General features: G+C 46.7%; 1 protein-coding gene across 1 annotated transcript in view; it reads right to left on the bottom strand.

The window, feature by feature from the left end:
• JPH3 (junctophilin 3) overlaps positions 1-27,603 on the bottom strand; it is a 589,251-nt gene that overhangs the window by 140,620 nt on the left and 421,028 nt on the right. The window contains exon 3 of the mRNA XM_078669374.1: positions 25,680-25,804. Coding sequence (XP_078525500.1) covers positions 25,680-25,804 — 125 coding nt within the window. The remainder of the gene's footprint in view (positions 1-25,679; positions 25,805-27,603) is intronic.

Genomic DNA, 27,603 nt, shown 5'->3' with positions numbered 1-27,603 from the left:
AAGGAAGTAAAAGGGCCAGTCCTCATGGGTGGTTACTAATGAAAGGCGGTACTTAGGAGGTCCTAACAAACCTATTATCGAATCATAAGCCAGCATTTAGGAAGGACAATGACACAAGCCAATGACTATTATGGGTTGGGCTTCAAGTCCACACTCAAAAACAGCATACCTGGCAGAGTGACGAATGTGCTTTCCAGGCTCTATCTAAAAATAAGCTTTTTTGCTTGGTCTACTGACCAAGCCACAGTATGAGAAAATGGTCCAAAATCCATGGTTTACCAAAAAATTATGGCAAATCAACATCTAATGCCAGAGAAGAGTTGTAGCTTAATACAACTACTGAACAGCCAAGTCGTCTATTAAGCATGGGCCACAGTGATTTGCTGTGCCTGCTAAAACCAGTTCTAATTGTATTAGTACATTAAATAATTAGTTCTATATAACATTTTTAATGTAAGCAGAAGCATAGTAATGGAAAAACACAAATATTGCTTAAAATCTGAGCTCAATATTTTGTGCATGTTAAGTTGCACATAATGTCTCATTTGATTTTGTAGTTCATCAATATTGGGGGGTGTTTTGTAAGGCTATAGCTTTCTGATGCTAAGAAGTCCCAAATTAAAATACCCTTTTATTAATTTGTAAATTGTGTGTTCAATAAAAATATGCCACAGCCTTCCCAAGCATGAAGGGCATGGGTGAAGTGTGTGTGGCACTCTGCATCTCTGTAAGACAGGGGACCCAGGATATTTGGCCTGGTGCTGAGACAGAATATCGAGTAAAAAATATCGAATTGCACAAATATTGTGTCAAAAATATTGGGGGTCAGGAATATCGACAGACGAAATCTTGTGGTCAAGAATATCGATTTTAGCTAAGTAATATCAATTTTAAAAATATCAAAGAGTTTAATATCGTTTGCAAAAATATAGTTAAAAATATTGATTTTTAAATAATTTTATGATTTTAGTATATGTTTTATATGTGTGTGATGTATGTTTTTTGTATAATTGTTTGTATTTTCATTACATTTGTTAAAATGTCAGTAGTTATTAATTTTTTTATTTGATTTTTGCGTTTTTAGTTCCCTAGCGGGTTGTGGCTTTATAGGGGAATAGGGTGGGAAGTAATTTGATTCTATTACATATATTGCATAATTTGTATTTATTAATATTTGTTTAAATGAGATGTTATAGTGTTAAATGTGTAAATTAATATAGTATTAATTATTTAAATATTAGTTGTTAATTAATTTTAATTAATTAGTAATTAATATTGGTAATTGTGTAATTAATTTTAGGTGTGTGTTGTGGTGTTTATAGGTGTAAATGGTTAAAAGTAATTTATTTATTATTGATAAATTATTAAATAGTTGTAAAATAATTTAAAGTAATTAATTATGAATTAATTATGGTAACTGTGTAATAAATGTTAGGTGTGTGGAGTGGAAATAGACATTTTTACCCCTCTGCTATCCAATACTATCCTTACTGGTGCACTCACTGGAGTGGGAATAGTAATTTTTACCCCTCCGCTATCCATCACTTTCCCTACTGTTGCACTCACTGGAGTTGGAATGGGAGACTTAGGGGCCGATTACGATGGCGGGAAGTCCGCCACCGCCGGGCCGGCGGTGAGGACTGCGGGCTGGTGGTGGCTGACCGCCCGCCATCACCTGAATATTTCCACTGCCAAATTAGGATGGCGGTGGGAATGGGAATGGTACAGTGACGGACGGAAAGACCGTCCGCCATGGTCCCGCAAGGCAGTCCTTTTCCGCCCACCTTGCGGGACATGGTACAATGTGGCAATGGCAGCGGCGCCGTGCAGGCACCGCCGTGGGCATTACGATGCCTGTCTTTTTCGGCAGAGATCCTGCCGCAAAAAGACAGGTGGAGAATGCCTTTGGGGGCCCGTTGCGGGCCCCCCGGGGGTGGGGAGGTGGGTGCTGCACGTGGGGGGTACCTCTGGTACCCCCCTGCATTTGCATGTACAAGGTGGCAGGCACCGCACAGTGCCTGTCACGTCATACATACAAAAGCACAAAATGTATTTTTACACTGTGGCGGGTGCTGCCACCTGCCGCAATGTTAAAATACAGGATGCGCCCGTCAGTATGGTGGGCGCATCCTAATTCGTATGGCAGGACTGCCGCACCTATGGCGGGCGGTCCCTTTTGCAGCTGCGATGGCGGGCGGACATCGTAATCGACCCCTTAATTCTTCCCCTATCCAACATTTACCCTACTTTTGCACTCACTGGAGTGGGAATAGTAAATTTTACCCCGCCGCTATCCAACACTTTCCCTACTGTTACACTCTTTGGAGTGGGAATAGTAATTTTTACCCCTCCGCTATCCAACACTTTCCCTACTGTTGCAGTCACTGGAGTGGGATTAGTAAAATTTATTATTCTGCTATCTAATATTTTCCTTACTGTTGTATTTATTGTATTGCAAAATGTATGTTTACATTTTTTTAACAGTTTAATGTTTTAATTAATTGTAGAATGTTTTTATTTTAAATTATTGATATATGTATATATTTTACATTTATATAATTGTAAAACTTAAAAATTAAATAAAGATAATGATTAATACATTATTTTGAAGTAAATATATGTATAAATTATGTTTGTGTATTTATATTTTTTTAAATTAAGTTACATTTTTATATTTAGCTAAAATGTATTTTAAATGTAATTAATTTTGTTCCAAATAATATTAATATTTAATATATTTAATATATTTTATTTTATTTATATTTTTACGTTGATATTTTTTATATCTATATAACATCGATATTTTGGTTTCAATATTTTTGTACCTACCTGTTTAAGTATAGGGAGTGCATTTCTTCCCCGAAGGAAGTAGCTATCCCGGCACGTCTTCGGTTCGTCCAACTGAAAATTTTGCATAGGGTGTATGTGACCGGCCCACGTCTGGTTCGTATGGGATTTTCGATGGATGGCTTGTGCAGGCGTGGATGCGGTATGGTGGCTACGTTCCTTCATATTATCTGGGAATGCCCTGCTGTGATGCGTTATTGGAACCGCGTGCATGAAGTAATGAGTGAGGTTACGGGAGTGCGCTTACTGCCTGAAGTGAGAAGATGCTTGTTGAATGTCTGGGAGCCGAATGACTACAATCGAGCGCAGCTCCGCTGGGCGACCTTGGGAAACATGGTAGCCAAGCGTGATATTGCCCAATTGTGGGGCGCTCAGAAGCCTCCGACACTTCTGGGATGGACACATAACATGGATTGGTGCATGTTTCGAGAAAAAACTGTGTATGTTTCCCGTGGCAAACCAGGCACGTGGGGGAAAGTGTGGACCCAATGGAACGCATATCGTGGAGATATATGTACTCCCCCAATGTCGGAATTTGATGCTGATTTGTCTTCCTCCCAACCTGATGTTTCCTCCGCAGGAACATAGCTGTTTTGTATGTATTTTGGTCTCCTTTCCCCCCCCTGGTCCCCCCCCCAATTATTGATTGCACTACTGCTTGATTCCTCTATGTACCCCCCCCACGGACCACGTGATGACACGTTTTAATGCACTGCCTTGTTTTGTATTGTTCTTTTGTTTTCTTGTTTTAAAATCAATAAAAAGTTTTCAAAAAAAAAAAAAGTATAGGGAGTCCATATTTTTGCTTTCTATATTTTTTCTTCAATATTTGTGACATCTATATTTTTGCTATTGATATTTTGTCAGTAAACCCTAAAAGACCACGGACAAGTATCCGTCTCTTAAGCCCCAGACTGTGGTTAACACAGGAGGGTTAGTCTGCGTTTCACACATTTATCGCTATCTGTAGTGCACTAGTTTTAAGCCTGCAAGATTCCATCACTTGTGTCAAACACCTGAAAGTTAAGACATGTTGCTAGGTTAAAGCCTATTGGATGTGGCGATGTGAAGTTTAAACCAAAGATTTACCCGGTTCCAGTCAGTCAACAAATTCAATCTATTCCTTAAATATCAGAACCAAATTTTGGTTAAATCCTTAACATATCTCGAACTGGCCCGCCCACCTTATGATTTACACTTCTTGACAAGTTACATTCTGTGACTACGATGTACTCGTGTGTAACTAACTTCACACTCCAAATGGGAATAGAAAACCTTCGGGAAGTGAATGGGGACTGGCAAATACTGTAAATAATGCGTTCAGAAACATTCTAGGATTTAGTATGTTTGTGCATGAGTGTTCATGCAAATGTGTGTGTGTACAGAGTGCATCTGTGTAGATCTGATTGTGTGTGTTTGTGAAAATGTGTGTATGTGTGTACGCGTGTTGCTGCAAAAATACATGTGACTAATATGAGTACGCAAATGTGTTTCCAAGTGTTTGTTGGGCAAGGTGTTTGTTTACGTCTGTGTGTATGTATGTTTCTGTAGGTGCATTCAGATATCTATGAATCGGTGTGAGCTGTGTATTTATGCATGGTAACAAGCTTGGTTCCTGGAATATTTGTGTACTTCAACATTTTAGTAGGATAGACTAAATTAATTTTTAAGTGCATGTTGGTGTTGCTTCGTTAAATATGTAATTATTTTTATATGAAAGTCCAGTAAATAATTAGGAAGCCGACAATTTACTGACTTTTCATTCATTAATTGTTTTGCGGTATCAAAATGTTTGTTACTAATAGGAGTGGGCTGAGTGTAGGCCTACACTTGAGTGGAATAAGTGGATCCCAAGAACCACGTTTTTTCGAATACAGACTCTGTGCTCTGATGTGTTCCTCCCATTGTGTACAACTGGATGTGCAATTCCCACTGTACTGCGGGTCAGTGGGACCAATCATCAAATTACACTAAACAGTGTAGACTGAGTCAGGGCCCTTCTAGGGCACTTGATACCAAGAGACCGACTTGGGAAGAACGACTTGCATTGAAGAAGCACAAATATAATATGGAGTGAGTCTGCCATCCAATATGGGATAGGATCTCAGAATCCAGACTGCATATTGGATCAGTTCATAGAAAGAGTTAAGGTATGGCTCACCCACCGTGATCTAGTAAATTCACTACACCGAAGAGATAACTCTACTCATGCTCTTCCACACTGAACTGTAGGGCCTGCAAGTGAAACTTTCACCAATCCATTGCTTCGAAAAGGATGGCGTAGTGGAGGCTCTCGGTAGCAGGCTATCAGTATACAAGTGTGTGAGTTTTGTGTGCGATTTTTGTGATACATTTTGGGACTGGATGCTGTGTGTGCATTTGTTAGTGGAGGAGGGTCCCTTTGGAGAGGTTTCTGATTGTAAATGTTTATGACTGCGATTTGTTGGGTCGAGATGACAAGAAAGTGCAAGCTGCCTGATGGGCTTTCCAAGAGACCTATTGTGATCTTTCCAAGAAATTACAGGGACTTACAGTCTGCCATTGATTGGCTTTATTGTCACTCTCATTTGCTTGCTTGTTATTCAATGCTGTTCCTTGTACCAGCTTTTCCATTTTGTGTTTGTTCGTTGTCCACTGGAGCATAACCTCTTTACCATCTCTCTGACTGGCTATCTTCTATTTTTCCATTTCTCACGTTTGGGGATTTTTTTGTGTAAAGCACCCCAATGAGAGTGCATGTGTTTTCCTGCTGTCTTCTTATCCCCCATGTGTTTACCCCAATGAATTCTGATGGTGGTAGCCCTAGTACACTTTATTTAACCCTACTGAATTAACAGACCTGAAATCAACCAGATGCAAAAACGCACATCACTGAAGCACTGCTTTCTTGGTGGCATGGAGTCATCTGGTAACCTTATGTCTTATAAATGTGACTGCATGAGCACTGAAAATAATTTCTAGCTGTGAAAAATGAAAGCAGCACAGTAAATGAAAATGGGTGAAATTTGTAGGTAAGTCTTACCAAAAATGAGACAAAAGCAGAAAATTAGTTCACAACAGTTATAAAAACTTTCACGTTTTCAAAATCTGGAACATAAAATGTATATTTAAAAAAATCTATTCATCAATGTGGACAGCTGAAAATTATTATCAGCGACACCTTAAGCCAATTCTGGGTTTTTCTCCAACACAACTTTGCATCCTGGGACATGTACTTTTGTTTTTCATAATGTAAATACAAACTTTCAAATCTCTGCACAAGTAAATGGTGACTGGCAAATATTGAAAATGATGTAATCAGAAATATTGTAGAATTTAGTATAAGTGTGTTCGTGCAAATGTGTGTGGGTGTATGGGGTGTATCTGTGTAGATCTGATTGTGTGAGTTCGTGTAAGTGTGTGTATGCGTGTACCTGTGATGCTGCAAAAATACTAGTGCGACTATGTGTACGCAAATGTGTTTTCAAGTGTTTTTTTGGAGAAGGTGTTTGTGTTTAAGTGTGTGTGTATGTATGTTCAAAATGTTCAGATTGCCAAATGCTGTGGTCCAAAAAACCCAGGACTAATTAAACGTGTGCCACACAATATGGGCCATTTGCAAGTATGTAGGGAATGGTTGTGTGCATAAGTTACAATCATCATGTATTGCTCAGAAATTGTACAGGATTATTAGAACATCTTAGATGCTTAATTTGTGTTATCTTGGAGGTTCATCAGAGATAAACAATCGAGCTGTGTCCTTTGCTTCCTTCATGCACAGCATCCTCTGTTACCTTTTGCCCTTCATACTGTATTGGAAGAAGAGCACCACTCTTAGGCCCCTCCTGCATCTCATATGTCCTTCCTCCTATCGAGTATGGCTGATGGTCTGTGTGCATTGATCCCTATTGATGTGTTCATCTGTGTGCTTGGGAGGAGGTTTGCTGTACTTTGTGAAAATAAGCTTGTGGAGAAGTGTTAATCTATGGTCAAACATGCATGCTCTCATAGCTGTCAATTTCATATGGATAACTGAACAGCCTCAGGGCACACTTACTAGTTGACGCCAAAGTACAAGAAAAGTTCAAAACATTAGCCTTTTTAGGCCTGGTCTGCATCAGAGTGTGTACTCTTGCTTGTGAACGATATTGTGTTGTACAATAGGCTTGGAACTCTCCCATTGCTTACAATTTTTGGTCTTTGTTGTCACTCTAATTTGTTTCCTTTTAATTAGGCAGTGCGCACTGTCTTAATTTCTTTTTCTTTCGGCAGGAGCACGGACCAAGTACTGACTGCTTTATATGGATTAGGGACCTTCATCTGTCGGCGCTATGATTGAAGTACTATATTTTTTAATTTACTTGTTGCTTTTTCTACCAGCCCTTGTCCCTGTTGCTTCTTTCCACTTCCACCTTCTTTGTCCGTCTTGATTTTTCCCCTTCCAGCCTTCCTCCATGTAGCTTCTTCCCCTCCCGCCCTCTGGCCCGTGTTGCTTCTTCCCCTCTCCCCCCTTGCAGCATTTCTTCTACTCTCCCACTCCATATTTCTTATTCACCATCAATGTTTCTTTCTACTTCTCCCGCCCCATGTTTCTTATTTACTATCCATGTTTCTTTTTCCCCCCTCATTCACACCCCCATCCGTGTTTCTTATTCCTCTCCCACCTGTACTCAATCTGTGTTTCTTAATCCGCTCCCTCACCCCAACCGGCAACAGGAAAAAAGTACTATGACGTGGCCAGCGCTAGCCACATTATAGCGCTCTTTTTACCATCCCTTTAACTCCCACCCACCCTCTCGTTCTCCACCCCTACCCAATTGTCAAGAACGATTGGCTTTACCAATGCCTGCTATTAGAGTATGGGAACAACTGTAGCAATATTATGCCTGGAGCAACTCACAATACTTTCCCCAGTCCTGCATGCTCTATGTGTGCCTGTATATTGCCTTCCTTGGAGTGCATGTGCTTACAAATGCCAAACCTACATGCTTTGTCAATTCTGTTTTTAATTGAAAAGACCTTCTATAGAGCCTCATGTTCAATAAATTACACGGCGTGTGCTTTTCTTCCAAAAGATTCTGCTTCGTAGTACTTTCCAATTTTCCCATCTTCTTGATGACAGCTTAATAAACTGGAATGGGGAAGATACCATAAAGTAACTGACTTCTGAAGGCACATCCCAGCAGTACTGCCTTTTCTAGACTTGACAATCCATTAGGTATCCATGGAGTTTTCAAAGAAGACTGCAAACTCCCAACAGCCATTTTATTCAGTCCATGCAAACTATATCCAGCTAAACTCACTCTCGGTTCACTGTTAGCACACAGTCCCTGCAGAGTTTAGAACAACAGCACACATCTAACAGTGTTTTGCAGCTTTCTGCGCGGTCCTAGCATTAGACTGAGAAATTGTCCTACTAGCCCTATATTGCTTCTGGTGAATAAGCATAGCTTTCAAGAGTGCCTCTATCCCGCCTGTTTGGGGTGCTCTGTCCTACCATATGACCTTTTAAATTAATGGGTCAACTGCACTGCATATTTATTCAAATATAGTGACCAAAAGACCACAGTATTTATTTTATTTATTTATTTTTTTACTTATATAGCGCAGGAAATCGACCCCCGAAAGGGTATCTCCGCGCTTGTGTTCTTACCAGAAGCCATAAATAAATAGGAAACGTTCGAGTCAGGATCAGTTAGAGATTATATTGTCAGAAACAGATGAGTCTTTAGAGATTTCCTAAAGGCTCCAAGATTGGAATTTTGCCTGAGAGAAAGGGGTAAAGTATTCCAAATGGTGGGGCCCCTATCGGAAAGAGCTCGACCGCCCTGTCTTTCCCTTTTGATCCGCGGCACCTGAAGCAGTGATTGATTCTTTTTTTAGGTTTCGACCTGGCGATCTGCGCAAGCAGTTCGCGCAGGTGAAATCTTTTGTTTACCATATTGGCTATCGGAACGTCCCCCACCTCCCATTAGCTAGCTCCATAAATGGAGGCTAGCCATTGGGAGCCGGATCTGTCCGTCAAGGCCGGACCAGATTCGGGGGCGTTCCCACGATTTTTTCCCTCTCCGCCTCTGCGATGTCGTCATCGCGGCGGTGGGCGGAGTTTCGTTTTTTTTCCTTCTGTGTTTGTTTTGGTCATTCCATGCGAGGAAGCCCAGGTGAGTGCTTGTTTTTTAGTGGTGGAGCACGTGAATTCAGTGTACGTTGGTTAAAAATACATGATGAAGACACAGGCCACGATCTGGCTGTTCATCAAGTGCATGGGCGCTAAAAGTAGTTTTTGCCCCTTTATTTGTAGTGAGGACTCCGCAGTGGTTTGTCTGATGTGAAATTGCTCGGCTGATCCACTTTGTTGCAGCATGCATAACTTTTCATTCTTTCAGTTCGACTTTACAGTCCGTTTTAATAATGTCCTTAAAACTGCGGGTGTCCAGTACCCAAACGGCCTAAATAGACTCGTATGGGCTAAGCATCTCGTGCCCCTCGTGTGACACTTGTAAAACTGCTCATAAGATTTGCAACAGGGAGTTTTTTCATGGTTTGGCATTTTTCGTAATGCATTACAGTTGAATTTATATAGCGCTTCATATCCTAACCGCACTACAAAGCGCTGAGTGGATAGGGAGTGCAGGGTGGATAGGGAGTGCAGAGTGGATAGGGAGTGGAGAGTGCATAGGGAGTGGAGAGTGCATAGGGAGTGGAGAGTGGAGAGTGCATAGGGAGTGGAGAGTGCATAGGGAGTGGAGAGTGCATAGGGAGTGGAGAGTGCATAGGGAGTGGAGAGTGCATAGAGAGTGGAGAGTGCATAGGGAGTGCATAGGGAGTGCAGAGTGGAGAGTGCATAGGGAGTGGAGAGTGGAGAGTGCATAGGGGTGGAGAGTGCAGAGTGCATAGGGAGTGCATAGGGAGTGCAGAGTGTATAGGGAGTGAAGAGTGCATAGGGAGTGAAGAGTGCATAGGGAGTGAAGAGTGCATAGAGAGTGAAGAGTGCATAGGGAGTGAAGAGTGCATAGGGAGTGGAGAGTGCATAGGGAGTGGAGAGTGGAGAGTGCATAGGGAGTGGAGAGTGCATAGGGAGTGGAGAGTGCATAGGGAGTGGAGAGTGCATAGGGAGTGGAGAGTGCATAGGGAGTGGAGAGTGCAGAGTGCATAGGGAGTGCAGAGTGCATAGGGAGTGGAGAGTGCATAGGGAGTGGAGAGTGCATAGGGAGTGGAGAGTGCATAGGGAGTGCAGCTCGAGGGAGTGGAGAGTGCATAGGGAGTGGAGAGTGGAGAGTGCATAGGGAGTGGAGAGTGCATTGGGAGTGCAGAGTGGGGAGTGGAGAGTGCATAGGGAGTGGAGAGTGCATAGGGAGTGCAGAGTGGAGAGTGCATAGGGAGTGCAGAGTGGAGAGTGCATAGGGAGTGCAGAGTGGAGAGTGCATAGGGAGTGGAGAGTGCATAGGGAGTGGAGAGTGCATAGGGAGTGGAGAGTGCATAGGGAGTGGAAAGTGCATAGGGAGTGGAGAGTGCATAGGGAGTGCAGAGTGCATAGGGAGTGGAGAGTGCATAGGGAGTGGAGAGTGCATAGGGAGTGGAGAGTGCATAGGGAGTGGAGAGTGCATAGGGAGTGGAGAGTGCATAGGGAGTGCAGCTCGAGGGAGTGGAGAGTGCATAGGGAGTGGAGAGTGCATAGGGAGTAGAGAGTGCATAGAGAGTGGAGAGTGCATAGGGAGTGCATAGGGAGTGCAGAGTGGAGAGTGCATAGGGAGTGGAGAGTGCATAGGGGGTGGAGAGTGCAGAGTGCATAGGGAGTGCATAGGGAGTGCAGAGTGTATAGGGAGTGAAGAGTGCATAGGGAGTGAAGAGTGCATAGGGAGTGAAGAGTGCATAGAGAGTGAAGAGTGCATGGGGAGTGAAGAGTGCATAGGGAGTGGAGAGTGCATAGGGAGTGGAGAGTGGAGAGTGCATAGGGAGTGGAGAGTGCATAGGGAGTGGAGAGTGCATAGGGAGTGGAGAGTGCATAGGGAGTGGAGAGTGCATAGGGAGTGGAGAGTGCAGAGTGCATAGGGAGTGCAGAGTGCATAGGGAGTGGAGAGTGCATAGGGAGTGGAGAGTGCATAGGGAGTGGAGAGTGCATAGGGAGTGGAGAGTGCATAGGGAGTAGAGAGTGCATAGGGAGTGCAGCTCGAGGGAGTGGAGAGTGCATAGGGAGTGGAGAGTGGAGAGTGCATAGGGAGTGGAGAGTGCATAGGGAGTGCAGAGTGGGGAGTGGAGAGTGCATAGGGAGTGGAGAGTGCATAGGGAGTGCAGAGTGGAGAGTGCATAGGGAGTGCAGAGTGGAGAGTGCATAGGGAGTGCAGAGTGGAGAGTGCATAGGGAGTGGAGAGTGCATAGGGAGTGGAGAGTGCATAGGGAGTGGAGAGTGCATAGGGAGTGGAGAGTGCATAGGGAGTGCAGAGTGCATAGGGAGTGGAGAGTGCATAGGGAGTGGAGAGTGCATAGGGAGTGGAGAGTGCATAGGGAGTGGAGAGTGCATAGGGAGTGGAGAGTGCATAGGGAGTGCAGCTCGAGGGAGTGGAGAGTGCATAGGGAGTGGAGAGTGGAGAGTGCATAGGGAGTGGAGAGTGCATAGGGAGTGCAGAGTGGGGAGTGGAGAGTGCATAGGGAGTGGAGAGTGCATAGGGAGTGGAGAGTGCATAGGGAGTGCAGAGTGCATAGAGAGTGGAGAGTGAAGAGTGCATAGGGAGTGCAGAGTGCATAGGGAGTGCAGAGTGCATAGGGAGTGGAGTGGAGAGTGGAGAGTGCATAGGGAGTGGAGAGTGCATAGGGAGTGGAGAGTGCATAGGGAGTGGAGAGTGCATAGGGAGTGCAGCTCGAGGGAGTGGAGAGTGCATAGGGAGTGGAGAGTGGAGAGTGCATAGGGAGTGGAGAGTGCATAGGGAGTGCAGAGTGGGGAGTGGAGAGTGCATAGGGAGTGGAGAGTGCATAGTGCATAGGGAGTGGAGAGTGCATAGTGCATAGGGAGTGGAGAGTGCATAGGGAGTGGAGAGTGCATAGGGAGTCCAGAGTGCATAGAGAGTGGAGAGTGAAGAGTGCATAGGGAGTGCAGAGTGCATAGGGAATGCAGAGTGCATAGGGAGTGGAGTGGAGAGTGGAGAGTGCATAGGGAGTGGAGAGTGCATAGGGAGTGGAGAGTGCATAGGGAGTGGAGAGTGCATAGGGAGTGGAGAGTGCATAGGGAGTGGAGAGTGCAGAGTGCATAGGGAGTGGAGAGTGCATAGGGAGTGGAGAGTGCAGAGTGCAGAGTGCATAGGGAGTGGAGAGTGCATAGGGAGTGGAGAGTGCATAGGGAGTGGAGAGTGCATAGGGAGTGGAGAGTGCATAGGGAGTGGAGAGTGCATAGGGAGGGGAGAGTGCATAGGGAGTGGAGAGTGCATAGGGAGTGGAGAGTGCATAGGGAGTGCAGCTCGAGGGAGTGGAGAGTGCATAGGGAGTGGAGAGTGGAGAGTGCATAGGGAGTGGAGAGTGCATAGGGAGTGCAGAGTGGGGAGTGGAGAGTGCATAGGGAGTGGAGAGTGCATAGGGAGTGCAGAGTGGAGAGTGCATAGGGAGTGCAGAGTGGAGAGTGCATAGGGAGTGGAGAGTGCATAGGGAGTGGAGAGTGCATAGGGAGTGGAGAGTGCATAGGGAGTGGAGAGTGCATAGGGAGTGGAGAGTGCATAGGGAGTGGAGAGTGCATAGGGAGTGGAGAGTGCACAGGGAGTGGAGAGTGCACAGGGAGTGGAGGGTGCATAGGGAGTGGAGAGTGCATAGGGAGTGGAGAGTGCATAGGGAGTGGAGAGTGCATAGGGAGTGCAGCTCGAGGGAGTGGAGAGTGCATAGGGAGTGGAGAGTGCATAGGGAGTGGAGAGTGCATAGAGAGTGCAGAGTGGGGAGTGGAGAGTGCATAGGGAGTGGAGAGTGCATAGGGAGTGCAGAGTGGGGAGTGGAGAGTGCATAGGGAGTGGAGAGTGCATAGGGAGTGCAGAGTGGAGAGTGCATAGGGAGTGGAGAGTGCATAGGGAGTGGAGAGTGCATAGGGAGTGGAGAGTGCATAGGGAGTGAAGAGTGCATAGGGAGTGGAGAGTGCATAGGGAGTGGAGAGTGCATAGGGAGTGGAGAGTGCATAGTGCATAGGGAGTGGAGAGTGCATAGGGAGTGGAGAGTGCATAGGGAGTGCAGAGTGGAGAGTGCATAGGGAGTGGAGAGTGCATAGGGAGTGCAGAGTGGAGAGTGCATAGGGAGTGCAGAGTGGAGAGTGCAGAGGGAGTGGAGAGTGCATAGGGAGTGGAGAGTGCATAGGGAGTGGAGAGTGCATAGGGAGTGAAGAGTGCATAGGGAGTGGAGAGTGCATAGGGAGTGGAGAGTGCATAGGGAGTGGAGAGTGCATAGTGCATAGGGAGTGGAGAGTGCATAGGGAGTGGAGAGTGCATAGGGAGTGCAGAGTGGAGAGTGCATAGGGAGTGGAGAGTGCATAGGGAGTGGAGAGTGCATAGGGAGTGGAGAGTGCATAGGGAGTGGAGAGTGCATAGGGAGTGGAGAGTGCACAGGGAGTGGAGAGTGCACAGGGAGTGGAGAGTGCATAGGGAGTGGAGAGTGCATAGGGAGTGGAGAGTGCATAGGGAGTGCAGCTCGAGGGAGTGGAGAGTGCATAGGGAGTGGAGAGTGGAGAGTGCATAGGGAGTGGAGAGTGCATAGGGAGTGGAGAGTGCATAGTGCATAGGGAGTGGAGAGTGCATAGGGAGTGGAGAGTGCATAGGGAGTGGAGAGTGCATAGGGAGTGCAGAGTGCATAGGGAGTGCAGAGTGCATAGGGAGTGCAGAGTGCATAGAGAGTGAAGAGTGGAGTGTACATAGGGAGTGCAGAGTGCATAGAGAGTGCAGAGTGGAGAGTGCATAGGGAGTGCAGAGTGCATAGAGAGTGCAGAGTGGAGAGTGCATAGGGAGTGCAGAGTGCATGGAGAGTGCATAGGGAGTGGAGAGTGCAGAGTGCATAGGGAGTGGAGAGTGCATAGGGAGTGGAGAGTGCATAGGGAGTGGAGAGTGCATAGGGAGTGGAGAGTGCATAGGGAGTGGAGAGTGCATAGGGAGTGCAGAGTGCATAGGGAGTGCAGAGTGCATAGAGAGTGGAGAGTGCATAGGGAGTGGAGAGTGCATAGGGAGTGGAGAGTGCATAGGGAGTGCAGAGTGCATAGAGAGTGAAGAGTGGAGAGTACATAGGGAGTGCAGAGTGCATAGAGAGTGCAGAGTGGAGAGTGCATAGGGAGTGCAGAGTGCATGGAGAGTGCAGAGTGGAGAGTGCATAGGGAGTGGAGAGTGCAGAGTGCATAGGGAGTGGAGAGTACATAGGGAGTGGAGAGTGGAGAGTGCATAGAGAGTGGAGAGTGCATAGGGAGTGGAGAGTGCAGAGTGCATAGGGAGTGGAGAGTGCATAGGGAGTGGAGAGTGCATAGGGAGTGGAGAGTGCATAGGGAGTGGAGAGTGCATAGGGACTGCAGAGTGCATAGGGAGTGCAGAGTGGGGAGTGGAGAGTGCATAGGGAGTGGAGAGTGCAGAGTGCATAGGGAGTGGAGAGTGCAGAGTGCATAGGGAGTGGAGAGTGCAGAGTGCATAGGGAGTGGAGAGTGCATAGGGAGTGGAGAGTGCATAGGGAGTGGAGAGTGCATAGGGAGTGGAGAGTGCATAGGGAGTGGAGAGTGCATAGGGAGTGGAGAGTGCATAGGGAGTGGAGAGTGCATAGGGAGTGGAGAGTGCATAGAGAGTGGAGAGTGGAGAGTGCATAGGGAGTGGAGAGTGCATAGGGAGTGGAGAGTGCATAGGGAGTGGAGAGTGCATAGGGAGTGGAGAGTGCATAGGGAGTGGAGAGTGCATAGGGAGTGGAGAGTGCATAGGGAGTGCAGAGTGGAGAGTGCATAGGGAGTGGAGAGTGCATAGGGAGTGGAGAGTGCATAGGGAGTGGAGAGTGCATAGGGAGTGCAGAGTGCATAGGGAGTGCAGAGTGGAGAGTGCATAGGGAGTGGAGAGTGCATAGGGAGTGGAGAGTGGATAGGGAGTGGAGAGTGCATAGGGAGTGGAGAGTGCATAGGGAGTGGAGAGTGCATAGGGAGTGGAGAGTGCATAGGGAGTGGAGAGTGCATAGGGAGTGGAGAGTGCAGAGTGCATAGGGAGTGGAGAGTGCATAGGGAGTGGAGAGTGCATAGGGAGTGGAGAGTGGATAGGGAGTGGAGAGTGCATAGGGACTGCAGAGTGCATAGGGAGTGCAGAGTGGGGAGTGGAGAGTGCATAGGGAGTGGAGAGTGCAGAGTGCATAGGGAGTGGAGAGTGCAGAGTGCATAGGGAGTGGAGAGTGCAGAGTGCATAGGGAGTGGAGAGTGCATAGGGAGTGGAGAGTGCATAGGGAGTGGAGAGTGCATAGGGAGTGGAGAGTGCATAGGGAGTGGAGAGTGCATAGGGAGTGCATAGGGAGTGGAGAGTGCATAGGGAGTGGAGAGTGCATAGGGAGTGGAGAGTGCATAGGGAGTGGAGAGTGCACAGGGAGTGGAGAGTGCATAGGGAGTGGAGAGTGCATAGGGAGTGGAGAGTGCATAGGGAGTGGAGAGTGCATAGGGAGTGGAGAGTGCATAGGGAGTGCAGAGTGGAGAGTGCATAGGGAGTGGAGAGTGCATAGGGAGTGGAGAGTGCATAGGGAGTGGGGAGTGCATAGGGAGTGCAGAGTGCATAGGGAGTGCAGAGTGGAGAGTGCATAGGGAGTGGAGAGTGCATAGGGAGTGGAGAGTGGATAGGGAGTGGAGAGTGCATAGGGAGTGGAGAGTGCATAGGGAGTGGAGAGTGCATAGGGAGTGGAGAGTGCATAGGGAGTGGAGAGTGGAGAGTGCATAGGGAGTGGAGAGTGCATAGGGAGTGGAGAGTGCATAGGGAGTGGAGAGTGGAGAGTGCATAGGGAGTGGAGAGTGCATAGGGAGTGGAGAGTGCATAGGGAGTGGAGAGTGCATAGGGAGTGGAGAGTGCATAGGGAGTGCAGAGTGGAGAGTGCATAGGGAGTGGAGAGTGGAGAGTGCATAGGGAGTGCAGAGTGCATAGGGAGTGCAGAGTGGAGAGTGCATAGGGAGTGGAGAGTGGAGAGTGCATAGGGAGTGGAGAGTGCATAGGGAGTGCAGAGTGGAGAGTGCGTAGGGAGTGCAGAGTGGAGAGTGCATAGGGAGTGCAGAGTGGATAGGGAGTGGAGAGTGGAGAGTGCATAGGGAGTGGAGAGTGGAGAGTGCATAGGGAGTGGAGAGTGCATAGGGAGTGGAGAGTGCATAGGGAGTGGAGAGTGCATAGGGAGTGGAGAGTGCATAGGGAGTGCAGAGTGGAGAGTGCATAGGGAGTGGAGAGTGCATAGGGAGTGGAGAGTGCATAGGGAGTGCAGAGTGGAGAGTGCATAGGGAGTGCAGAGTGGATAGGGAGTGGAGAGTGGAGAGTGCGTAGGGAGTGGAGAGTGCGTAGGGAGTGGAGAGTGGAGAGTGCATAGGGAGTGGAGAGTGCATAGGGAGTGGATAGTGCATACGGAGTGGAGAGTGGAGAGTGCATAGGGAGTGGAGAGTGCATAGGGAATGGAGAGTGCATCCCCTCTACTTCTCTTCTATGGACACTTGTACTTCTTCTACTTCTCCACCAGCACACTGTGTGTTTCCACTCGCCCGTGGCACTGGAGACTGAAGCACATCCTTCTTAGGGTGAAAACCGTCTTGCTGGTCATTATGGACTCTCTTTCCAGTTCTGTACTTTTATGTGATCACACTATGCATTATGGGGGGTGTAGTGTTGCTTTGATTCCATTAGAACACAGCTGAAAACAATGATTTGTAGATAAAAACTCTAGTCCCACTAAATCTTGGAAGTGCTTATTCACACACACACATGCATGCACGCACATATGCAAACACACTCTCTCTCCCTCAACAGGTGCACTACCTCCTCACAAGCACGGACACATGTTTGTAAAACAGGTTCTTAAACCCACCATGCCATCCCATAATGCAGTTCGGTTGGCTAGCACACCGTGGCTGACTGAAGATGCGCACTAGGATGGCGCCGGCACTTGACAGCCAGGCACAGAGAGGCGCGTGATTGACAATGGGCGACAAGACGAGCGTGACTGAGAGCAGACGCCAACTGAAATGTCCAACCCTTAAAAAGGAAAGATTTAATGACGGTATTTTTTGTGGAACTGGTGGCGAGCTTCCTGTTTCAAGATGAGTGAGTGGACCATGTCCAAAAAGACTGACACTCCAGTAGGGTAGTGTAGTGCTTTCAGCAAGCGTTGCCTTAATGTGCCACCCCAGCACGATTTAACCCCCTCAGCTGTCAATTGGGCATCTGTCACGTGACACCTGCAGACCAGACTCTGAATTTCTTCAGTGAAATCCAGTAGGGTACAATAGGTCTTACATTTGCAAGAGATTAAGCTGTTGGCAATGTTAATGACAATGCCATTTATTTATCTGTTTTCAAAACCAACACATAAATAAAAATATTGTCATTTACAATGCCAATAGCTCTAACTTTGGCAAAGGCGAAACCGTTGCATTGTAAATGCTTGTTTTTTTTTAAATATGTTTTTATTGCGAAAGCATAAAAGGGGCACAAAAGACATAATCATGAAAGCAGTTCACATGGACATATTATCAACATTACGCATCCGGGAACATACACAGCCAAATACGGCCCACATCCCGGGGGCTGGGCGGCGTAGGAGCAGAGTATTCAATTGTCTCTGTGCACGAGAGATATAGACTTATCACTGTATTCGCTGGTTTTATCGTGTTGCATTCATATTTCAAAAAGAACAGTTGAACAACAAACAATTACCCCAGAAATGGCATCAGAAGCATAGAACCGAATACAGTAGGACAGTTATGTGAGGGTCAGGGGAGGCACAGGTGTTACAGTACTGCATAGGCTCACGGGAGACGTAGGTATGTCTAGACATATACATATCAAGGAATAGCAGTGTGGCTACGTAGGGCCTCTACACCAGCTCCCAGTCTCTCACAGTCACTCCCCTTCAGTACAATCGGATACCGAATCAGCTGGGGAGAATAACTCCGCGCTCGTGGCATCAGAATCATCCTCCTCCAGTCCTTCCATACACAGCACCCTCCAGGCCATCAAGTCCTCCTGCAGCTTCCTATCTCTACGCGTGCGCTGCATGTGAGTCTCCTCCGCCAGGCCCTATTCTCTCGCATCTTTCAGCCATAGGGAAAACTCCGGCGCCCTTTGACCCATCCATGTAATAGCCACACGTCTCCGCGCCAGGACCAGCAGGAGTTGTAAGAATTTATAAGATAACTTTTTCTTTCTGGGTTTCGGCACCAGCGCTAGGAGACAGTAGATGGGTTCTAAAAGAAGTGTAATCCGTGTGGCCCGAGCAACATGAGTCACCACTTTCCGCCAAAAGTCATGAACCAGGGGACAGTCCCACGCTAAGTGAAGGAAACCCGCCCTCCGCGCCCCACATCTAGGGCAAGTATGTCGTCTGTCCGCCGATATGCGATGTAGAGAGACAGGCGTCATATAAGTACGGTGGACAAAATTGAAATGAATAAGTTTAAAGCGTGCGTTGCAGGAGACTGTACGGGTCAAAAGCCCGATCCGTCTCCGTTGGTCCGGCTCCAGTTCCACTCCCAAGTCCGCCTCCCATGCCGCCCAAGACGGTGCCAACGGTGGGGCTGAGTCCCGACGCATGGCCGAGTAGAGAAGGGAGATCAAGCGCTTGCCTCTCCCACAGGATGGAATGATGTCTAGGGCATTGGTAGGCGGAGGAGCCTCCGGGTACTGGGGCCACGTAGTCCTGGCCACGTCTTGGAGGGCTCCGTAGTGGAGATACTGTCCCTCGTTTAGGCCAAAGGACTCCAAGGCGTGTTCAAAGGACACATAGGAATCGTTCGGGTAGAGGTCCGCGAGAGTCTCGCAGCCGCCAGAGCGCCACTCCCTGAAGGACATATTCTCTTCCAATCGAAGTATCGGGGCCAAGATCCAAAGCGGGAGCTCCCTATGAAACGGCGCCCGCTTCAACACCTTTTCAACAAACCGCTGCCAAATTTCGGCTGTGTGGCGCACCACATACGGTAGGGCGCAGTCGGCGCCGCGGCCCTGCATCAGGGCCTCCTGTAGGGTCCTTTCATCAGCCGTACCAGCTAGCAGTGCTAGTTCCCAGTTCTCAGCGTCAGCGAACCACTTAGCTGCTGGGAGAAGCTGTGCTGCGTAGTAGTATAGGTCAAATCTCGGGGCCTCAAGGCCACCCTCTTCCCAACTCCGCGTCACCGTACGTAAAGCCACTCTGCTACGACCACCCGCCCAAAGTAGGGAGGTGAGGAGCGAGTTCAAGGTCCGAAATACTCGGGGTGGCAACGGACATAGGGTGTTCTGCAAGGTATAGAGGACCCTAGGGAGCATCACCATTTTGGCAATCGCCAATCTCCCCATCAGGGAAAGGGGAAGCGTGTTCCAAAAGGTAACAGATTTGTGGAGGGCTGAGAAGACTATGTCAATATTATAGGTCAGTAGAGTCTCATCCGATGTAGCTACCTGGATGCCAAGGTATCTGAATGCCAATCGCTCACATCTGAAACCCGAATAGGGCATATCTGCGCCCGAGTCCCGAGCATAGCCCACCAGCGGGAAGACCAGAGATTTGGTGAGATTAACACGCAACCCAGAGGCTGCACCAAATCGGTCCAGGAGCCGTAATAAGACAGGGAGGGCCTCAGAGGGGGAGGTCAGATAAAAAAGCGCATCATCTACGTAAAGGGAGATTATGTTGGTAGTGGCACCCACCACTATCCCCCACTGTCGGAGCTCCATGCGAGCGGCGATGGCTAGGGGCTCAATTGCAAGGGCAAACAGGAGAGGGGACAGGGGGCAACCTTGACGGGTGCCTCTCTCCAATGTCCACTCCTCCGAGCGGGCCGAACCCAATCGCACCCTGGCACAGGGTGCCCCATAGAGTATCTTGATCCAATTGCAAAATCCAGGTCCAAACCCCATCTTTTTTAGCACCTGCATTAGATAACCCCAGTGCACTGTGTCAAAGGCTTTAGTCAAATCGACTGACACCAAGACTTGTGGATCCTCCCTACTCCGAACCTCATGGAGGACATGATTCAGGCGGCGCAAGTTCATCGCTGTATTACGACCGGGGATAAATCCGCATTGGTCGGAGTGGATTAGTCGAGTCATGTACGGGGCAAGGCGAGTGGCTAAGATCTTAGTGAGGAGCTTGGCATCCGTATTAATCAGGGTTATAGGGCGGTATGCCGCGGGATCAGTACCGTCACCTCCCGGCTTTAAAATCATGCATACCTCTCCTTGGTTCATAGATGGCGGGAGGGTGCCAGTACTCAGAGCCTCATTGTAAACTTGCAATAGAAGGGGAGCCAAAACATGCCCGAAGGAATGATAGAATTCGGCTGGGTAACCGTCTCCCCCGGGGGTCTTCACACGGGGGAGGGCGGCTATTGCTGCATTAATCTCACCCAGTGTGAGTTGCGCATCCAGGTCTTTCACTGCCGCTTCCGACAGAGTCTGGAGGTCTAGGCCCTCAAGGTACGAGTGACAGGCTTCGTCTGTAATGGACTGGTCCGCCCTATATATGGTTTGCAGATGGCACCGGAGGAGCAGTGATTGATTCTTAGATCGTAGAGAGCGACATGGCTCATAAAGTTTGAATTTTTCTGACAGATATTTTGGACCAATGCCAAACAGGCATTTATGGATGACGGTGCATATTTTGAACCTAACCCACTGGCGGATGGGCATCCAGTGGAGTTTGTTCAAAAGGGGCGGGAAGGGGATCTGGCTGGGACATTCAGAATCAGTCTGGCTGCCGTATTCTAGGCTACCTGTAACCTGTCGAGTTGCTCTTCATTGGCTGAAAGGAGCAACCCATTACAGTAATCTAGTCTGCTGATTACAAGCGCTTGGACCAGGGTTGTTCTATAACTGTCCGCTAGATACGGGAATAACCGCCTCAGGAGCCCAATGACCCTAGGACAGGTTCCTGCAACCTGGCTTACATGATCTTTTAGTAGCAGGGACTGATCTAGCCGTACCCCCAAGTTTTTTACTACCTGTTTGGGATGTGGAACAGGCCCTAGGTCAGAAGGCCACCACTCAGGAGACCAAAGGAGCGGGGCTTCTCCGAAGAGCATGACCTCCGTCTTGCCCACATTACATTGCAGGTAATTGGAGGTCATCCATTCGGATACAGCTCTCATGCCTGCAGCGAAGGTGTTTTTAACTGCTGGCGTCAGGGTCTGGAAAGGAAACAAAAGCTGGGTGTCATCAGCATACGATATTGGTGTGAACCCATATTCTTTCACAATGTCAGCCAAGGGGGCCACATACACATTAAAAAGTGTAGGGCTTAGGCATGAGCCCTGTGGAACCCCCTTGGTGAGCTCCCTAAAGATGGAAAAATAGGAGCCCAGACGGACACTTTGTGAGCGGCCAGTGATGAAACTCTCCAACCATGACAGAACAGTTCCGCCTATCCCTACCCTTTTCAGACGACCGATAAGAATGTCGTGTGACACCGTGTCGAAGGCAGCGGACAGGTAGGTGACATATTGCACACTTTAGGGTGTGCAATATTAACTATGACACACACTTTTTGTAAGGAGAAACTCATGCATGTGCAACAGAATTAAAGTAGCAGATTAAAAAAATAAACTAGATGAAACTTTTGGGCCATGGAAGATGCAGTGCCTTTCCACTACTGTGTCCCATTTAGTGAATGTCCGTACAGAACCTAATGCCAAGGTAGAATTCCACCAGTTTTACATTCTCTGCCAGGAAATAATGCCTATCACTGTTTTTTGTGCTTCTAATGAGGTGGCACTAGAAATGATGCTGCTCAAATATACCCCGAGCACTGCTAAAAATCTCACCACTGCAAGAGTGCAAGAGTGATCAGGGGTGCTAAAAAATCCCATTGGTGTTTATTGTCGCAGGAGCCAGTAACTCGCTCAGGATCCCAGGTCTTCTGCTCACTGTGGTGGGACTGCTGCAGGTTACTCTCTCTACAAGAATGGACCTCCCCCATTTGTGGTATGCCATAGAGTATACATGCTGCCTTGATCCCAGCATTCACACTGCATCAGAATGCATGCAGTTTTTACATTTCCCATGTACGTAAAACAATGCTCCTAGTATAGAACCCGCCTTGTGGAATACCGTCTTGCAAAAATTCATACCAACCCTCGAAACCAAGTGGACTGATGCAAGTCCTACTTGGGTTCGACTGGTGCCTATAAGAACTCATCGTAGAAGGCTTCTCGACAACTCTAGCCCAGGAATGCAAGAAATCGCGTCAGGAGTGCTGAATCCATGTCAGATATTTATGATAACCACAACTCCCTTTTAGATTAAGTATAATGCATTTTATCAGATGAGTATTTCTTAGGGATTTACTGAACATCAGGCATGGACATGGAGTTTCTGGACCTACAATAGACGTTAATGCTCTAGCTGTTATTTATTTGAGGATACACATGAATATAAAAATTGAACAGAAAATGGGGATGGCAAATATTTAGAACAGATGACAGATCCTCACTCACCCATAGAAAGGAACCAACAACAAGCAATGATAACATCTCCTTTATCAAAAAATGCAATACAAAATGTTAAAAAAGAGCAAAATCTCAGGATTGCAATAAGATATAATTCCCCATGATTTCTAATGCATTAGTAGTATCCTCTTAAAATAGCCAACCACTTGCACAATATAACAAATAGGTGTTTAAGGAGTGGTATGTTACCCACGCACTTCAAAAAGGCATGTGTCACACCACTTTATACAATGCCAACTTGGGATCTGACGCATATAGGAAGCCGCAGGCAGATATGTAATCTGTGCTACTCTTCAAATTACTAGAGGAAATTTTCAAATACCAGCTCTAGAAATATCCCGAAACTATTAACATCCTATATCTAGTTTATTCAGACTTTAAGCCTAGGAGCAGTAAAGAAGCATTCTTAGAGGCAATCCTGAACTACATTAGTATGAATGCAGATGACAACAGTGTTGGCGCCCTTCTTTTTATACACCCGCTTCTCTTTCTACACCAGTGATGGTGTCCATTTGTGCAATTGAATGCACCGTTTTCTTGCAAGCTTTAAGACGAGAGGTATTTGGGAAACTATCTCTCCACATCTGTTTCCAGATAACCCACACTCCCAATAGTGTAGACATCGGATGGTATTCCTACTGTTGTATTCCCATGAAGGTCAGCCATGTCTATTGTGAAACTCTTTTTGTATTGTTTACAACAATTGGGGAGATTGCCTAGATAGAGCGTCGACCTCGAAGCTGAGGAACTGGGTTCGAGTCTCGGCAGCGACGCTCAACATCCTGTGATTCTGGGCAAATCAATTAATCTCCGCGTGCATAACAAAAATCCATTTGTACCGAAACTGGTGCTCATGTGCTCTGATACACGATTTCTCGGGTCTAGTTCGCGCTGTATAAAACTCTAAAAAGAAGAAGAAGAAAAAATGGACAAGTGACCCACACTTCCAACAAAGTAAAGCTGGAACTCCAACAGTGTGTCAAGCTGACAGCATGCCACAGCAATATTTACAAATGGCGAGATCCTGCTAGGAGTGTAAACACCAGTGATCAGCTAGCTGCCTTTGCACATGGGAAACCGCTGCAAGCATTTCGCGCCCCCTACCAGAGGTAATGGTTAATTGCATGCTAACAGAAGTGTTTGTTCACATGCAGTGAACACATTCACAGGTTTACAGTTTAGTGTCCCAGCTGCATGTTTTTTCTTCACATTCAGTAAATTGTAGTCCTGCAGATCCCATTATAAAATCAGTTCAGGAATGCAAAGAAGTAAACCTAGACTGGATAATCTATGGATGCATGGAATTGGGAAATTTAAGAGCTCTGAGTTGCTCCTATCAATGGTTACTCCAATGACCACAGCATTCTTTGCAGAGTCCAGTGTTCTCCCAAAAGTGTTGACTGGCCTAAATAAATGTTTACAGCAGTGAATACCCCTTGCCCCACCTTTGTTTACACCGGACCACATGTTTCCTAGCAGTGATTGCTGCTGTGACAACACCACATCCCAGCAGTGTGTAAAAATGATGGCAGCACGTCAGTGTTTACAACTGACAGCAGCCACCAGAACGAGTCTACAGCTAATAGCCTTTGGAAGGTTACCAGGAGTGCAGACGAGTGCTCACACAATCACAGGTGTTTGCTGTTTGCGGCTCATTGCGCACCTGAGGCGCTGTTTACATTTGACAGCTTTCCCTCTCTCTCGCTCTCTCTCTCTGTTTACCTTCTGATGAAGCTCAATCTGTACTGGTTACAGCTGATTGAATGCAGCAGGGAACACTGAGTTCCCGGCAACAGCAGTCATACGTAAAACCAGTCGTGACACTGAAAGCGACCACGTCTGTGACAAGTTCACGTTTAATAGGACACTTACGTATGTAGCCGTTGCTACAGCATGTGATGTTTCCCCTGACATACGGTGTGCACGGTGGCATAGCAAGGGGGCATAGGGGTGGCACTAGTTTTGGGGGTGGTGCCCCCTGATCTTACCTGCGGCCGTCGCAGGGCGGCAAATTCAGGTATCGCCAGCGACCATGTGTTCTTACATGTGGCCGCCAACAGGGCATCAAACGCAGGGACCGCCACGGGCGGCCAAGGGTCTAGCTACACCACTGGGTGTGCATACTAAATATCAAAGTCAGAATATCGATGCCAAGGTGATAAATATCGATGACAAACTATCACAAAAGATATTGACAGTTAAGCCTAGATTATTCAATACTTAACTCCACATATATGTACCTAAGCGATGCATGTATATTCAAGGTATAGATGTGCAGTTGGGAATAGTAAATATATACTTCCTTATATGCACCTATCTTTCGATATTTTGTCCCTCGATATTCCGTTCTCGATATTATTGTACCATGATATTCTTCATGTCGATATTTAGTAGGGCAAACATGACAGAGAAATACAATTATGGTTATAATAACCCCTAGTAAGGCCTGATGCATAGGGCTGTGTCCCCGGGATTATAGAATGTTACTACGCATGCTATCACATCATGTTCCTTTAAAACGCAGTCGTTACAACGACCGAGTTGTTAGTATGTGATACCTTTACAATGCAAGTCATTAGATTGACTTGCTGTAGGGGGCGTGCTGGACCTGAGGAATAGTTTAATTTACTATTCCAACTCCAGCCTGCGCAACAGTAGGGATGGTGTTGGAATAGTAAATTATACTATTCCTTATGTTAGAGCGCTCCCTAAGTTGATCTAATGACTTGTGTTGTAAAGGCATCGCGTTCTAACAACGCAGTCGTTGTAACAACCCCGTTGTAATGGAACTGCGATGTGATGACTGCGTTATAAACTCTGTCTCCCACTCCTGGAGGTGTCTTACTACATCGGTATGAAAATTCAGTTGTCTAACTATCCTCTAGCTCAATAGAATGCAATGTGGACTGATTGGAAAATGCAGTGATGCGTACTATGATTTTTTGGACCGAAGTTACAATGGACTTGTGATTGGTCGGAAAGCGCCTGACTACGGTTTTGTGGTTGATCAGAGTGATGCTACTATGGTTTTGTGCTTGGCAGGAGACAGGTCAACTATGGTTTTGGGTTTAGTCACATTAAGTCTGTTATGGTTTTATACTTAGTCAGAGAACGTCAATCTAATACTCGGCTATACTCAGCTATCCTGGATAGCTTTGACCTTTGTCGCCGTGTGTGTACGAAATAAGGCAGTATCAACAGTAAATGGGCAACTGACCATTTTCCCGGTGCTGGAAGGAGGGCGAAAACTCTTTGGCTGTGATTCTGGCGATGCGAGCTTCCTCCATGGCCTTCTGTGCCGCCGTTGCTGCCGCCTCTGCTTTAGCCCTCGAATGGGACGTCCTGCAAAAGAAAGGAAGAGGAGGAGAGCAGATTAGATGATTGGGATCAAAAAATAAATAAGGTGATGTTCCAACTCTATATGTCAACATTTATCAAAGCAATTCCAGCCCAATGAGGTATGCTCTGAAATCATAGCAGGAATACTATACAAAATGGAGTTTATCCCCTACTTCATCTAGGTGAGAGGGAAGGGTGGCAATTGTGGGTTTGTGAGCATTCATTTTTAGGACATATCAAGTAACAGGGTGTTGAGCATCGTCAGTACTTTCCAAATATGCATGATAGAAACTATAAGATTAAAAAACAATTAGAAACTAAATAGGATACTACATATTCTTTGTTGCTAAAAAATGTAAAACATGTTAAAGAAACACTTTGTCATTTTCATTTTGAAGCATAAGGTATTCTTTAGTTTCATTGCATTAAACTATTCCTAAGGTTTTTTTATGAGCCATAATCAGGCTATCTATATACCTGCGTAACACTGATTAGGCGATGTCAACAGATGTGAATAGAAGCGTAGAAGATTTCATGTCTCTGACACTGTAATCTTATGAAGGAGCAGCTGACTCATATCAAAAGGACAACCCAACAGAGTCCCTTTCAAATAAAGCCAGTCTCTAGCCATAAACCTTCTTTTTTTTCTTTCAGAATTCTAAATACACAATTCCGTACAAATCCTTCATTTCTAGGGCCTACACTATTGTATAGGTTTCAAAAATACCCGAGTGCAAACGTGTTTCACGGCTCAGTCTCTGTCTTCATCAGGGCAAACAAATCCATAAATTCGATGAACTTCAGTCAGTTCGTCAATTGAGACATTTTACAAAAAATGTAACCAACAGTTTCTATTGGTGATTAATGGACTATACATGAACTCAATCCCATTTAGATTGTATTAATAATTCCATCTATACTTCAAACATTACAGTCTTTCTACTATTAGTACACAATACATCATAAGCACAGTCGCTGCCGGCATGGCACGCAGGTGGTCGGCCAGGCGTGGGGAGGGGTGTTGTCATGTTGGAAGTCGAGCGGGGGGTGTTAATTTAATAATTAAAAAAAATGTTTTTAACGTACCTTTCCACCGCCTCCCCTAAGCCAAGCACAACACTGCAAGAAGTGTTGTGATTGGTTGGGACGGCGCCCAGCCAGGCGCTTATAAGGAGGTCATGTTCTCCATGTAGCTGCATTGCATGATTGGCAAACAGTCTTTGCGCGTTCAGGGCAGGAGTGGGCACACCACTCCTCCTCTACTCGCAGAGCAGCCTCGCCCATTTGCCCGCAATCAAACATAAAATGGTAATAACTAGAAGTTATTACCATTTTATGTATCTGCTTCTCGCACTGCGGGAAAGCAGTGGGGCGATGCTCCTCCGCCCTAGTGGAGAAGCCTCCCCTGCATAAGCACTATTGCTCCTTCGGTTTTTTTACAGTGACAATACTGAGCCTACTGAAAGAAGAACTGGAAGGCTTATGGTACTTGGGCTACCCAGAGACTCACCCTATTGTGTGGATTATCCCAAGAAAAAAATATATATATAAATGTATATATATATATATATAGCAAAAGTGGCAGCGGTGAGATGGGAGTGGTGCTTCCAACTAGCACCCCTTCATCCCCCCCAGCGGCCGGCCGAGCTGTTTGCCAGGGCCGGTTTCTGTTCCCAGTCCAGATGTGGTAGCGTCGTCAGGGGTAGTATGCGCTATACAAATATAATTACAATTATTATTATGAATGTGGTTGGCGTTCCCGGGCACAACCTTCATTCTGTCTCTTTAAATTAGGGACTGCT

The sequence above is a fragment of the Lissotriton helveticus genome, chromosome 12, assembly GCF_964261635.1.
Source record: "Lissotriton helveticus chromosome 12, aLisHel1.1, whole genome shotgun sequence".
In the NCBI taxonomy this organism is placed as follows: domain Eukaryota; kingdom Metazoa; phylum Chordata; class Amphibia; order Caudata; family Salamandridae; genus Lissotriton; species Lissotriton helveticus.
The sequence above is the reverse complement of the archived record's forward strand: the minus strand, read 5'-3'. Positions and strand labels throughout refer to the sequence as shown.